Source organism: Ptychodera flava, chromosome 17, assembly GCF_041260155.1.
Source record: "Ptychodera flava strain L36383 chromosome 17, AS_Pfla_20210202, whole genome shotgun sequence".
In the NCBI taxonomy this organism is placed as follows: domain Eukaryota; kingdom Metazoa; phylum Hemichordata; class Enteropneusta; family Ptychoderidae; genus Ptychodera; species Ptychodera flava.
The window spans coordinates 21,458,066-21,474,541 of NC_091944.1; the positions used below are offsets into that span (position 1 = coordinate 21,458,066).

Below are 16,476 nucleotides of genomic sequence, written 5' to 3' on the forward strand. Positions count from 1 at the left end.
TTTTCATATGGTAAATTTTAAGTGTTATAAATGCTAGTCCTTGTTCAATGTCAGTCACATTCACTCTTTGGAGTTGGTACACTTGTCACCAAACGTTTTTTTATCGCAGCGACAAAATATCGGATACTTGACCAGCCACCATGAAGATCGACAGCTACGTAAATTTCATAACACGGGCACTCGATTACGATGAGGGGAAAATCGACAACTGCGCTGCAGCATCGCAGAAAACGGAGCGTGGCGAAGGGGCGAACTTTGACCGCGCAGTCGTCGTGACTCCCCCGTGGCAAGGAAAGGCGACCGTCGCAGTCACCTCTATCCTCATATTAGACTTGCTTCTGTACTTCGCCTTGCCGATCTGTGTCGCCGAATCTCATTTGTCGGCACTGCTCTACGCGTGCGTGTCTATTCTCGTCACGTCAGTAACCGTCGTTGGAACTGCTCACTACAGGCTTCGAAAGCAGAAGGAAAAAGAAAGAGACCGCCTCGACCAAATGAGCATAACTGTCGTCATGGAAATAGTGCAACGTGAAGCCCTGGAGAGTGAAAACACCAGTCTACTGGACTTTGTTGGAGATTTGCAGGAAGATAAACTTTATCTTGAAAAGGAAAATACTAACTTGTGGAGGGAGATTTCAACTCTTCAGAGCAAAGTTGACTCTTTGGAATCCTGTTTGCAGAGAATAACAGACTCTGATTCTTCAGATGAGAGCGATGATGAAGAAGACGAGAAGGTGATGGATTGTAATCGTTGCATCATTTGTATGGAACGAGAGAGAAACATTGTCACGGCGCCATGCCGTCATCTCTGTCTGTGTTCTCACTGTGTGCGAAGAGTGAAACATTGTCCGCTGTGCAGGAAGAAGATAAAGAAACCGGTCAGGGTTTTCAGCGAATAGACTTCAGCGAAAGCAAAGCAGTGACAATTCATAATTTCGAGCAGTACAAAAGCGCTTCGAGTTCAGCGCTTGGAAGGCTGCCCTCAACGGACTTACTTAGAGACTTTGACCAAACGGTGCTGGACAGCAAAGTGTGAGTTCAGCAGTTGTATGCACGTGTATAGACTACCCTCAACGGACTTACCCGAAAGTAGTCATATTTATCTTGTGTTTATGAAGCCCTTCTTTTTAATTTCCATTACTGTACATATATTTATACAATTCCTATTTTCTTAATAAATACAATCATTAACTGTAAAATCAGTGGTGCATATCGGCTTTACTTTATGAGACAGTATTTATAATCACAGTCCCTTCACCCATGCCATATATCTGTCTATTCCCTCGATCTGTTTGTCTGTCTCTGTCTCTCTTTCCCCTCTCTCTCTAATGTCCACATTTATTCACCTGCTTTTTGCTGTCAGACTTGTTTATTGAGGTCACAGACTTATGGACCAGTTTCTGATATCGGCGGCGAAAAATATAACAGACCGGATTTTTCTTCGAGCCATAACGTCCGGGAGTGTTGTTATGGTGACACACATGATGTGGTTTTTCCTCTGCGTCAATTAATGTTAATTAATGTCAAGCGACTTTAGCCTGTTTAAGCTTGAACGCCAATGGTATCGCACTGTGCTTGGTAAATTGGCGTGTAATTAACCACTGACGGCTTTATTCTACAATGTCAGGCAGTCAATCCATTATTCGCTCAAAACTAACGTTTCCGCAAGAAGCAGGCTTCGCCAAAATCCAATTTACCTTCCCAGACTCATTTAAAGCGTCTTGGAAGAGCCATTCATGTTGACCGTGACGACCATTTGATCCATACTGCCGTCTGTTCAGAAACATAAATTATCGTATTCTTCATTCCTGCCAACCTCTACCATGAGAACGAATTTGAAAAGTAACAAAAGCAGACAAAAACATGAGGAAAGTAAAGTTAAAATTGGATGAGGATTATATATCGGTTTGCTGTGTCTGACCAGACTCGTGTGACAAGGTAAGACTCGCCGTAGAGTCTAGGACAGGTTGTATGGCATCGTTGGCTCACTTCAATTCATAAAGATCGCAAATTTTAATTTTGCCATAGACTTAAAGGGACAAAGTCGCCCATTTTTTCATGAATTTTGTTTGGTACGAGATACTACTGATATTGTTTGACATATTGAAAGATACTGATTGAATGGATCCCCATGCATACTTCATATTCGACCCAGATTTTAGAGAAATCAAATGAAAACATGGCGAAAATTAATTAATGGTCATGACCATTAATTCATTTTCGCCATGGTTTCATATATCGTGTCTAAAACCGGGGTGGATGCATGGTCATCCATTCATTCAGTATCTTTCAACATGTCAAACAATATAAGTGGTATCTCGTATCAAACAAAATTCATGAAAAAATGGGCGACTTTGTCCCTTTAACGTAGGAATGGCGGCTATTTCGAATCAATGTGGTGATTGAGCGATTTGTCTCTGCAACCAATATTTGCACGTGACCTCCGATTTTTTATTCCTGGTTTTAAAAGAGAATTGATCTACCAGTTTCGACGCACAAAAGTAAACAACCATAACTCATCGCCGATCTCAAAACGATCAATAAAAAGTTCGACATTCAACTTTAATCTATTTCATCATAAGTATTTTTCAACTGTTAATTCGTTTGAAATTATCACTTATCTTCAATAATCTTCAATTATCAGATCCCATTTTAGAATAACTGACAGGCAGAAAACTTTATGTGGATAGGAAATGTAGGCGCGACAAATTAATCGACAGACGATCAACATTTACCTATTCAGGGTGAAACGAAATGAGTATTTGATCCAATTTACGAAAATTGCATTGATACAATAATTAGCGAAACAGCAGGCGAGCGTACGTGGCGCCAACAGGTGTCAACGCCCAAATTGGTTTTTAGAAAGACGTTTGCTTGCCAGGGTTAAAAAAAAAACAAAACTGGAGGTGCGATCACTGCGAGGGTCCATGGCAAAATATAATTTGTATGATGAAGTAAAACTGTAATTGCATTACTAATTGAATTTAGCGCTTGAAAATGATCAACGACTTAACCAATATCCCTTAATTATTATTGTCGTCAACCCTGGCTGTTCAAATAGCGTTCGCGTTCATTACATTAATGATTTAAAATTTCTGCTGCGTCTGACAATTGAAAGGTCATTTTTAATAAGGTCGTGTATAAATGAGAAAATTGTATCACACAAAAAACTCCACACAAGGTTCTTGGATTCCAGTCAAATATTAGAATAATGTCCATGAGTTCTCGCTGAAGCATTGACAAGCCTCGTGCAAAATTCGACGAAAGTTGCAGTTAATGAAATATTTTGATATCCTAGTCGGTGACGCAGAAAACTGTGTTCAGTACAAGTCAGAAACATAGTGTCCGATAAATCCTAACTTGATTACGTTTAAGCGGTTCAAAAGTCTTATTTGGTTGTTTATCGATTAATATATTTTCTGCCCATCTTGTATCCGTGTCTCTGTCAGTCTTTCTATCTGCCTCCCCTCTCTCTCTCTCTCTCTCTCTCTCTCTCTCTCTCTCCCTCCCTCTCTCTCTCTCTCTCTCTCTCTCTCTCTCTCTCTCTCTCTCTCTCTCATATGATGACTATCTTTTAAATTTCGTTTGTCTATCCAGCTAACACAAAACGCATTATTTAAATAATTCTCTATAAGTCGCGACATTTTCAATTTCTAACTACCCAAAAATTTCACGACTGACTCTGGTGCGTACATATCGACACGTGAGAGCAATAGTTACGTAACGGAATGAAAGACAGTGAAAACGTACACACCGTGAAGTTAGGCAGAGTTTGCTTTTTATTCTATTAACATCATAAAATAATCAAGTACTTTACACAGATTCATAATCATATTGATATTAGTTACTTGATAAGTACTCGTTGATCGAACATATGTGAACCGCCTCCTCTTCTGACGAGCATACTGATCGGTAACAAAAGACGTTGCCAAAAAAACCGAGACGACATATGCACAATTCATCATCTTTGGGCGTCGTCGAGGAAGCATCCTTCGATTAATTTTCATCAAATCGGCTCTGGTTCATCTTCACGGAGCTGACCAATCAGGGCTAGATGTCGTATGCCTGGGAATTCAACCAAACATTGTGATTGGTCAATGCGACACTGAATATCTGAATATGAATCATAATCAGTTTTGACTGGTACCGTCAAGTTGGTTGAAACCTGTGTGTGGAAATTTAAAATTTCTCCCAGGCACGTTTACTATACCCCAGTAACCGTTTCCCGACTTACCATGTTTTTCTTTTATTTCAGAGCATTCGATCAGCGTGTCAAAGTAACTATACATTATAATCGTTGACTGGACATTTCAACTTACCGGCCACGGCCGACTGGAAGCCAGCGTTGTAATCGCATGCTACGCTGTTCTGGGCGAAGTTGTTTCGCGAGTCTTCAAAACTATCGTCCTTGTCAGGGCCTCCGACCAGCGCCCCGTACAAGGTATGATGGTTCGGTCCCTCCCATCTGAAGTCCCGGAATCTAGTGCAGGGCAGCTTGAGATCAGGACAGGAACTGTTTCAATGAATTGAAATAAAGTGCGAATTAGTGATACAGAATTTGTTGTTAGGATTCAAAATGTAATATCTTAGTTAGATGTCACACATCAAATACACTTACACACTTTCCTATTCAGCAAAACATTGATATTGATGATATCGACACAGGTTTTATAATCACTGTAATTTCAAATCGTGAAGTGCCCCGTACAAGGTGTGGTTACTTGGTCGCGTGTAAAATTTCTCTTGCACAGAAGCAAAGTCCAAGTCATGTAATCCATACATTAAATAGACTTCAGTTTTCCATGTTCAACAACTGTGATATGATTTGTGAACGGTCATGGCTGTAACGTAAACCAAAATTAACTTTTGAGAATATTTTTACTATTTTCTGTTCTAGAATTATTCTTTTCACGAAAGTGCGCTGAAATTTAAATATTAGCCTTGCAATCACAGCACATGGTGTACGATTTCCAATTTTCTTGTTGACAAAAGAATTCTAGGTCCGGACTAGAATTCAGTTGTCAACAAAAGCACATGACATTGTACACATACCGGCTGTTGACAAGCTGGCAACTTGACATTTCGACACATTTTTGTGAGTTGAACATTATTGTACAGAGTTGCCGGAACGTCGATATCGCATATACCTCGAAAGTTACGGACAGTCAAGTTTTAAATTGCGAACGAATAGTTTGTTATACCTGGCTCTGTGCTGAGGCCTCGTCGGTGGGTCCAGGCCGTAACCTACCACGTAACTGCGACCAGAATCTCCCAGCATGTAGTGTATTTGATTAACGGCGAAGTCACGATAAGCCTCAGTCTCGATGCCGAGATCGGCGGCTACAAGAGCCAAGAAGGCAGCGGCAGCTGTTGTGAAGACAAGAAGATAAAAGAGGTGTTTAATAAGACTAGCGACAATGTAGAATAAAGACATCGATTCCACGATGACTAAACTATAACCTGAAACTCCAGCGCTGTCATACGGCACACTGTGCACATGCACTGTACTTATAATTAATAAAAGGATCGGAAGTATTTTTTTCATTATTTTTTATCACTATTTTTTTATTTTAATATCACCAACCATAATTTCTTGTTGTACTCCCCAAAACATGTACAGATACAAAGTGTGTACAGCTCGTCAACTCAACCTGTACATGTGTAATTTAGACTGTGTTGAAACTGTTGACAAGTGAATTCTGGTCCTCATTATAATAGCAGTGCATTTAACATATAAAGACTCTGTGTCGACAAAGTAAGTTGGTCTTTCAATATGCTTTGGGGATTAGAACAATAAATTGCCATTGACATACACAAAACAAAATGGTGAAAAAAATTATCAGATGTTACAGTTACTAGCCTTTTAAAACACCCCAAATACCCAAAACGATAATCGGCTATGCGGATATTCCTTTTTAGTATACTAGAGTCAGTTTCTGATCAGGATGCACTTTAAGATATTCACAGGGATTCATTTGCAAAGCAAATTCGAGACTAACTCGTATAAACGCCTCTAAGTGTTATTCGGGTGCGATTCTCACCTGAATATCTTAAAGGCCCTACTCTGGATCTCCATGCTAGTCCCCTCGGGGTATACCTCACTTGTCCCCCTGGCAACCAGGCTGACATGAATCTGGTGAAGTGGTCTTTATAGTCTTCCTCACCGGTCAAAGCGTACATCAACAACTAAATGAAATTGAGAATTTTTCACAGAGGGTTTATGTCAGTGTATGGATGGAAGACAGACACACATACATACATACATACATACATACATACATACATACATACATACATACATACATACATACATACATACATACATACATACATACATACATACATATATTTATATATAATATATAATATATATATATATATCTTCTAATATAAATATATATATATATCTTCTAATATATATATATATATATATATATATATATATATATATATATATATATATATATATATATATATATATATATCTTCTATAGAGAACACGTGGGCAAGTTCATGTATTGTTTTGAAATCGGTCGGCATATTTATGAAACCTGTAATGGATTACGACGGAAGACGCGATTGTTTCTTTGGTATTAATATTTTCTAGATAGGAATTATTTCGTTTATTTAAAAATCTCTCAGGGTTTCACAGGAACTACGAGTTTCCGCCAGTGAAAGTTTATTTTTTCATAATTGCCGGTATTTTACAAAAAATAGTTCTTCGAAATGTTATCTGTTTCTAACACCCATTCTTTCTGGTCTATTTCTATATTTATTTGCGATTTGTCTTTAGATATGGTATTCTATGCTTTTAGTTGTGATGCGCAAAAATCGTAATATAAATACTTGATGAATCAAAAACTTAGGGTAAGTCACAGGATTTTATAGGAACTGTAATTTCCACCAGAAGCGTTTAGGTCTAACCTGCAATCCTGGTCTTTTGTCGTTCCAACCAAACGCTGGTGCCCGAGACTTGCAATTGTATTCCTCGTAGTATTTTTCGGCATCGACTAGATATTTAGTATCGTTCGTGACCCGATACAACCAGGCTGCTGCCCAAGCGAGCTCGTCTCCAAAGCCCGTTGACCTAGGAGTTGAATTCAAATTTATATAGTACATGTATGTATGCGTCAAGAATTACATGTAGTACAGCACACCTATGAAATTTTCAAAAAGCAAAGGAATTTTTATACGGGTAACCAGGTGTTGCTTATGAAAATACTGACTTTGTAAAAACAAATGGGAGATACTCACGCGTAGGACCCTGTATCTGGATATTTGCCCTGGAATTTTGTGGCAAATCGGTACAAGTCCTTGGCTTCATCCAAACATGTGGTGGCGTAGTCGGGGTCTGTGATGGCAATAAAGGTATTGTGTGAATGATGACCATGGACGAGAAAGTCAAAATTATTGTGGCATGCCAATGTTTGTCTGTGATGTGTGTCATATTCCTTCTTGTCAAGGTTTGTAAGAAAGGACGTTTCAAAAAAATGAATAACATTTCACATTTCTTGATTGCCTAATGGTATGGCATTCTTGCCTAGATGAGTGGTGGTTTGACAGAATAGGAAATTCTCTCTCTCTCTCTCTCTCTCTCTCTCTCTCTCTCTCTCTCTCTCTCCCTCTCTCTCTCGACCTCTCTCGACCTCTCTCGACCTCTCTCTCTCGACCTCTCTCGACCTCTCTCGACCTCTCTCTCTCTCGACCTCTCTCGACCTCTCTCTACCTCTCTCTCTCGCCCTCTCTCTCTCTCTTGACCTCTCGACCTCTCTGGACCTCTCGACCTCTCGACCTCTCACTCGACCTCTCTCTCTCGACCTCTCTCTCTCGACCTCTTGACCTTTCTCCTGACCTCTCTTGACCTCTTTCTCTTTCTTGATCATAGAAAACTACATTACGTCGCCCCCAAATGTAGCAAGTTTCCTACGTTTAATTACGCTTAAGTGATGTTCAATTGCAAAACACAAATGTAAATACAGATCCAAATGGCGACAGTAAGAAGTACCTATATGTACCTGTCTCGTTATATATCAGGTAACAGGTAGACATAGCAGCACTCGTCTCCGAGGCAACATCGCTGCCAGGGTTATCTTTGTCCACGCTGAACGCTGGTCTGTCATCTGTGACGTCTTCTGGTCTCACCCACTGCTGGTGATCCAACTCTGCGTCGCCAACCTGTCGGATTGTTCAAATTCAGTTTCTGTGTTACTATGCAACAACAAGCAGGTGAATTCAATCCAATCAAAATGATTCAGTGCCTGTGTTACACCTTCCCTTTGTTTCAAGTTCTTTTAATTCGTAAAAAACGAAGTCTTTGGACGACTTCAGTTAAACTTACGAACGCAGAGACTGTTGCAAGAAAGACAAACATTTTGAACAGTTTCGTGTAAAAATTTTGCAGAACGGTGAGTCGACATAACTTGTCCTACCATTCAAAACACGTCATCAGTACTGTGGTAGCACATTAAGTTTCCATATGGCAAGTAGTGTCGGAGGAACCAGACAAAACACTAGAAACCATTTCAAACGGGGATTCAAATTGTATTACACAGAGAAAGTATTTCAATAAAAACAATTACTGTTCATAAAATTTGGAAAGAATATAAGGCCTTTTTCGCATCATTTGTTTATATCTTATTCTGAGTGAATAGGAGTCGGACTAAATTAGTTGTTTTCAAAACAACTATTTTTCAATTCCATCTCCTTATGAGTAGAGTAATCTTTATTATTGTATAAATTATTATTCATGTCAAAATTGCTGATTCATTATTACATATATTATAATTGTGTGAAAAACATAAGATGAGACCCTCGTCGGGGGCCAAACAAAATATGTTGAATTTTAGTTGATCGGTCCTGTAGCAAGAATTCAACTTTCATTTGTTCGTTGCAGTGTTATTTGATTTATTTTCGTTGGTGGTTGCCAAGAAGGACAACTTCTGCCTTGTCGGTTATTTGTCAGCTTAACATCTTTGAAAAAAACATGAAGAAAATTCTGAAAACCGAGAATCTCCTCCCAATGACGTATGTGACGTCATACTCACTTGGAAATAGAGGCGATTAGCCCAAGCGTGGCTCTTGAAGAAATAATCGAAGGCCCACTTCAGGGAGTCTAACACGTACGGTGTCAAACCCGCTACTCTGTATGCGTCGGGGTACTCGATAACTCCCCAGCCCAGCACGGTTGCACTGTACGCCATCGGGAACAGAAACTTGACGTTGTCGCCGGCTGCGGAGAGGGTGGGACGCAGAAAAGCTAAGCATGATGATGAGTCTGTCACTAACATCGTCATTAGTCTAAATAAAGTTTGAATGACGTTTTGTGACGCATGTTTTCAAGGTGGCACTTCATCAAAGCAGTAATTTGGTACCACAAATGCATGTCGCATGAGTTGTATATATTTAGCCTTCGTGGTCACATAATGTATGACCAAAAAGGTTGATTATATCATTATCAAAAGCGAATGACTGATTGTAAAATGTTTTCTTCAAACGCTCAGTACCTACAACTTTTGGTGATTTTTTTAAAACTATCTTCCTTATGTGTGCCAATGGCATGTCTTTGTTTTACTCCCCTAAAGCGTATTGAAATACCAACTATTTCGCTTATCAACACAACGTGTAAAATGCACTGTTATTGTTTACATTCGAATTCTAGTCCGGACCAGAATTCACTTCTAAAAACTTAACAATGTACAGGCCGAGTTGACAAGCTGAATGTTAATATCTAAACACGTTTGGGGTGGAGCAAGAAAATGTAGTTGACATTTGGACTTTAAATTGTCTACATAAGTTTAAGCAAAGTAACAAGGCCAGGCACAGTTTACGGAACTATCAATAAAGTTACCATCGTTCCAACCGCCCACCAACGAATCCGTTTTCCTCCTGCCTTGGTCGAACAAAGCCGAGTGACCACGCCAAGGGATTCGGTTAGTTTCGGGAAGTCGACCCGACCTTTGAGCTTCGTAAAAGAGCGTGGACAGGTGAAGAACTTCACTGTAGTCGTAGCTCTCTGAAAAACAAACGTTTTCCTTGTTTACATCTAGAATAGTTATAAAAGATATGACGCAGATTTCGCATGTTAATTTCGAAGCCATCACGTCAGGGCCGAATTATGTTTATAATAACGCTTGTGCTTATCTCAATAGTCCAAATAAGTCCCCTCTCTCTTTCTCCATCTGCTTCTGTCTCCGCCTCTGTCTCTCTCCCTCTATATCCCCCCTCTCTCTCTCTCTCTCTCTCTCTCTCTCTCTCTCTCTCTCTCTCTCTCTCTCTCTCTCTCTCTCTCTCTCTCTCTCTCTCTCTCTCTCAATTCTAAGGTTACTTGCACAAACTCACTTGTACTTCTCGTCACTGTGACCTCACGGAAGGCTCGAACACTTTGCCCCTCTTCCAGACCTTGCCTTTGCTCGACAATGTCCGTACTCTCGTCATCGCTGCTCCAGGGCCACTCGACTCCCTCAGAGTCCCCTCTGACCGATGCAATGCAAGGTAAGAAGCATAGCAAGCAGATGCAGTACGCAGTTGACCAGCGTACCATACTGACGATCCCCTTCACGCAACTCCGTTCGAATTCCGTGAAGTTAGATCGATGTTCACGTTGTCAGCTACTTTGGTTAAAGCGTCCGCCAAGTGGGATTATTCCCGGTTGAGCAGCAACCAGTGACGTCGGAGCTTTTTTACGTTCTTCTCGTGTCTTTACTCTGACGAATATTGTAATTTGGCTTTGCACCTCGTTAATGATCCGGTTGCCCTGACAGCCTTTACAGATCTACAATCACGCACACACACAGGGAGTTTTTTCACTGGGACTCTAAGCTACATTACGCAAAATGTTAGGATACTATACTTTTAATTACCAACACGTCATTTACTTAATTGTTACGAGATAATTGTCAGAGTGGCGTTAATCTGTCTGGTGCCGTGTTTTATTATTCGCATGTAGACAACAGATCTCGGAAACACAAAAAACCGTCAGTAATGCTATTGAAGCTAATGCCGTAGCGATGAAAATATTGTCAAAGCGGTGGGAAAAATTGCGTTTGAAGTCAAACTCGTGACTTGCGTTCGCATTTAAAATCGCTTTTTGCGAAACGGGAGATTTTAGGATTAGCTCTGCAGGGTGATAATTAGTCGAGGCGACGAGAAAATTGCCCGAGTTTAATGAAAGACTGCAATGGGACAAATAAGGCTAAATTGTCACGAATGGCCTTTAAAACGACAGCAGTTTTGAAAACAAATATTGCAAAAAACAGGATGGTTGAACCAGTCTCATATACGTTACGTTTACTTTTTATACGTGGCACACAAGTTTTGTAGATAACATTGTAGATAAAAAGAACTGACTCATTTGAGTGTCTGGATAGAACACACAAGGGAATAGCTAAATTAGTTATTGAGTTGATAGTAGAGACCGAAGTTAATTAGGACAGCACTCTGGCTAAACAAACCATAATACAACGTATACGTACTGGTGCCAATCTGTCTAGACACACAAGGATAAACAGTGGAGCGGAGTGTTACATTATTAGTATTTCACTCAAATGAGTCGGTTCTTTTTATCTACAATGTATCTACAAACTTGTGTGGGACGTACAAAAAGTAAACGTAATGTATATGAGACTGTCCAACCATCCTGTTTTTTGCTGTAGCTTAGCCTGTTAATAGTATGTTGAAGATATTTGCTTTAAATACTTAGACAAGGATCAGAAAGTTTCTTGTGAAACCGATGTTTAAAGTTTTTGCAACATGCAGACCTTGCCACTTTAAAGTGAATCATGCATGGCGAAAAATTGGTAAACATATGTGGCAGACGACTTAATAAATCTGTCAGACGACAGTAATTGCCAAATTTTCTTAAACATGCATTGGTTAATTTCCCTAAAACGGTGACGACAAAATTTAAAAAGCGAACCACACGAAATCCATCAGAAGATACACACGCTAAGTCAATACTGACTGCGACAGTGAACTATTTTTAATTCATCTTTTAGAGAGAATAATTGCGCGACCGGAGCAATTATCAGTTTTAAGTGTAAGCTGATTAGAAGACAATTAAATGACGTTGAACGTGTTTGCTCATTTTCAGATTCAATATTTGACAACCGAGACCAGAATGAGCCGAGAGTAAAGAGTGCCCCCACCCCCTTTGAAATCACGAAATGACAGCCGATTGCGTAACCAAGGCATCACGTCTTGTAAATGCCATATATTGACAACAAGCGAGGCTGCTTGCTTCAGAGAGTTGAACGGAGGTGCATCGTTCGACAATCGAGTGATTTTATTCCTGGTCGTCGTGAAGACGTTCAAGGGCAACTAGGGTAAGTTCCGTAAATTTTATTCGTTATTCAGACATCACGGCTCCACATTGCCGGTAGTTTTGACATAGTAAACAGCATATGCCGCGAAAACTTAGACATTCGAAAACGTGTACATATATTGGTAGTTTCACGTTTATCAATTGAAACAATTCAGTTCGATTTTGTTTAATCTTGTTCTCAAATTTGAGAGATCTGTGTCGATTTTTAGAGATGATATCTGAATCCTCCACCCTTCAAGAGCTCTCTCTCTCTCTCTCTCTCTCTCTCTCTCTCTCTCTCTCTCTCATGCAAGCTGTCGAAAATAAAATGATCACACTATGAAAGTTGTGCCCAATGTCTATGATTACATTATGAGATAGTCCTGAGAACATTGAAAAGGTCTCACTCGTAAACCATTTGCTGCCTCAACAATCATGCAATTACTATGGAAGAAAAAGGATTCGTTGAGAGTGTCACGGGGTAACTCCAAACTCCAACTTACGTATGTCGAAAACTGAGAGGCATGTAAGATCTCCCGCTGTCGTTTCTACGACTTTGCACTGTAGAAGTGCGACAATTCTGTAAAGGCATAGACTTGGTTCAAGTCGGTGAATTTTAAAAAATAAAATCATTTGCAATAGTTTCTCTTGTGTCTCTCCTATTCATACAAATCTATTTGGAATTTGGCAGCCGAGGCCAGGTTTTCCCAGCGATCAAACGCGCTATTTTGAGTCTGCGCAGTAATGAGTTACTTTCTGCCGAATTCAGGGAGAAAACTCCCTTGTATATCGTTCACCCCACTCAAACATTTCATGTGAAAACAGAACACAAATCACCGCGTTCGCCCAACTCAAACATTCACAAATCACAGACTTGAACCAAGTCTAATAAAAGACACTGTAAACCCTCATAAGATTCTGCCTTGGAATAAATTCTGATTATGACACTTCATGATACAGTGAGACTTAATAGCCAACTTTGGAACAGTTCACACTTATTTCTAAAAATCCGTCCAACCGAAAAAAGTCATCACTTTCTTGTCTGGACAATTACAGACTAGTTGTCCTGAAAATTGTTTTAGCATCTGGTTTGAGGATTTCTAAAATCTTCTCCAAGCCTATTCTCGGATTCTTTGGAATTTGCTCAATCTGCTTAATCTTATCAGTGGATGATGACGTAGTCTCTTAGTGGTCATATTATGCTCTTTAAACATCTCGAAAAGCCGAATAAATATATCAGAATGTTTTTCGTCCATTTTATTTAGGATTTTAACTTGACACAATACTTCGATTCAAACTTGTAGGTAAACCTCAACGACTTGGTATTGTCGAGCAAAAAGATTTGTGTCCAATTGACTTTCTTCTAAAATCGGCTTCAGATTGCTAAGTTATTCGCAGATTGCTGCGATCTCACATTCTTGATACGCCCCCCTCTCAGGTTATGTCCTTTCTCGGGTTCTGTTCTCATTATCTGCTCAGGTCTGTGTGACTTAAGGCATGAAAGCACTCATTCAATTATCGAATCCCCAGACGATACGACTGTTAGATGAGCTGATGAGAAATTTTCACGAAACAAGTCGATAATCGACTTTAAACACAGCCGGTGCTCTTTATCGACAAAGAAATAAAACTACCGATTTCAAAACAGATCGAAATGGCTGTGTGCAACTGGCAATTATAGCGCTAACACAATGAAATCGTTCGATTAATCCGATGAACATATATTTAACTGGAAAGAAACGCCGAAGATGTGCTCAAGAAAGTGAGGGAGCGCGTCTGTTTTTTGAGGCGTCTGTAAGAGTGTCGTCACAGTAACAATCATCATCACCATCATCATCATCATCATCATCATCATCATTATCATCAACATAATTATTATCATCATCATCACCGTCATCACGTCATCATCATCATCATCATCATCATCATCATCATCATCATCATCATCATCATCATCATCATCGCATAGTCGTCGTCGTCGTCGTCCCCCTCCTCCTCCTCTTCATCATCATCATTATCGTCGTCGTCGTCATCGTCGTCATCATCATCAGCATCATCGTATCATCATCATCATCATCATCATCATCATCATCATCATCGTATCATTATCGTTATCATCATCATTGCATCATTTCATCATCATCGCTATCAACGTAATCATCATTGCATTATCGCACGTAGTCATCATCATTATCGTCTTCGTCGTCCTTGTCAACGTCACTGTCATCGTTACCAAAGTGATCGGTCAGAAAGGCTGTGACAGTTAATTGATAATAGTATTTGTTCATTTAGATAAATGCGATCAGTACTCTACTAAATAGTTTATACGTGTGAGGGAAGTTGACAAAGTTTACGCATGCTCAGAGCAGAGTGACTGTCTGGAGCTGCAAAGTCACACCAGTTGTTCTCGATTTGTCACTTACAGAAGTGCGCTCGGTTATCGGTCGTTGAGACTGTGTGTTTGTACTTGAATTTTCCAGTTGAACTCTTTGCGAAGGAGTCTCCAGTACGTGCAAACGTTGCTCCGCAAACATCATATACCCTTGACCGAGAGTGTACGGTACAAACTTTCGTAAGTATGACAGTATTCATCAAATGTGATAATTCTAGTGTTCATATAATGTTGGAAGGCAACACCATCAAAGACTTAAGAAAATGATAAAATACTGATCGTGGTAAACGACAATAAGAAAGATAAAATAAGGGAAAAGGCATTTCTGACAAAGATGTGGCAACAGAAGGAACGAGAACTTTCTTTAGTTTTATTTTTGGATGTCAGCAAGTTTTAGGTTTCCAATGATTTAGCTATACGACGTTAACTAACTAGTTACTACAAGTACAAATCACCGGATGGAAATGAAGTATACTGTTGTTCGTTATCAACAAATGTTTTCGCCATGTGATGATCACTGATTTAGCATTAAAAAGTTGGAATTCGAAAAATGTGTGAGACGAGTAGTTTCGCAGCATCTTCATATCATCAAAATCGGCTAAAGAAGAAACGGCAGTTCCAATGAGCAGTTCCGTAGCCCCCACCTCCGCCCTTAATTCCCGATATGAAAAGTATTTATCTACTCTATAGATGGGTCAAGTCTTTCGGCTATTTGACTTGAATTTTCGGCAATGACTTATGCGACTGTTTCGTCCTCAACATCGTCAGATCACATATGTACACAAATAATATAAATCCAAGACAACTGATCGGCGTATAGTTGTGCCAGTTAAATAATTATTGAAATACAAAACTTGCTAGACCGTATACCTATCATAAACGTTGCTGCTCCCCAATAAATATATGCACGGGGCATTAATCCTCGGACCACTTGGTGGCCAGGTAGTCATGTGACTGAACATGAATTAAAATGCTTAAACTTGCTTGACCTAATGTTTGTGCATTATTTCTTCCTACTGATATCGTCTTATTCCATCTTGACATAACTTTTACCACATTCGAACCATAATGCACAGCGTGTATTTACGCTTATATGCCTGCCTAGTTGAGGACGTCGCATCAGTACTCCTTTAAGGCTGATATTGTATATTAGCATGGTTATCCGCGCTAAACGTTTCAAAATTCGACTCTTATGCAAGCTTTCAGATGTACGACAATGACAAGCGCAGATAAAAGTGTAACACATACACTAATTATTCCTAAAATGCGGTCTTAAACTGGCCCCTAACATGGAATAAACGCTGTCACAGAGCGTATGCCAAAGCAGTATTTTTGTAGCACAGTGAAATCAGGTGTGCGGTATGTGAACTTGGCTATTAACCTTGCGAACAGGAAAATACCATAACAGGGACGCCCCCTTGTGTCTGCTTTTCACACCACGGTACCAACTCTTCCTTTGAGCAACATAACTTAGCATTTGGTGCTTATCATGGGAAGTCGAAGGCTAACATATCCATGTGAAATACTCTACAAAAAGATCCTTTCAATTGTTGGCATTTCCTTTCTCTTGTCGACCGGATTCGAATGACCGTCAACGGCCAAATATGTCATCCATTACCTGTTGAAAAACGCAAAGGTGTGTTGCAAATTTGTCATAGCAGTTTGAATTCAAAGAAATATTCGACAATATGACAATAAGTATTTCTGCCATGAGTAAGGCCACTGCTCGTTGTGGCCGCCTGAGGCGGTCATGACTATATATGAAAAGCGGGAGTTTTAACCCCAT

At 39.8% G+C, this 16,476-nt stretch overlaps 2 protein-coding genes across 3 annotated transcripts in view; one reads left to right on the forward strand and one right to left on the reverse strand.

Annotated features, from left to right (window-relative positions):
* Positions 1–3,761: 3,761 nt before the first annotated feature.
* On the reverse strand, positions 3,762–10,784 carry LOC139115758 (endoglucanase E-4-like). Its single transcript, XM_070678089.1, has 10 exons — positions 10,339–10,784; positions 9,848–10,012; positions 9,045–9,229; positions 8,016–8,175; positions 7,255–7,351; positions 6,925–7,087; positions 6,042–6,186; positions 5,202–5,367; positions 4,320–4,513; positions 3,762–4,065 (listed from the first exon to the last, which is right to left on the reverse strand). Exons 1-10 carry the CDS (start codon positions 10,538–10,540, stop codon positions 4,007–4,009), a joined length of 1,536 nt encoding a protein of 511 aa, XP_070534190.1. The 5' UTR covers positions 10,541–10,784; the 3' UTR covers positions 3,762–4,006.
* A 1,326-nt stretch (positions 10,785–12,110) lies between these two features.
* LOC139115761 (endoglucanase 4-like) overlaps positions 12,111–16,476 on the forward strand; it is a 31,225-nt gene continuing 26,859 nt past the window's right edge. The window contains exon 1 of one of the 2 annotated variants that reach the window (XM_070678090.1): positions 12,111–12,320. The gene's annotated coding sequence lies outside the window, so the exon portion shown is untranslated. Of the gene's footprint in view, positions 12,321–14,730; positions 14,871–16,476 lie in introns of those variants that run through there. The other variant, XM_070678094.1, reaches the window with a different exon arrangement.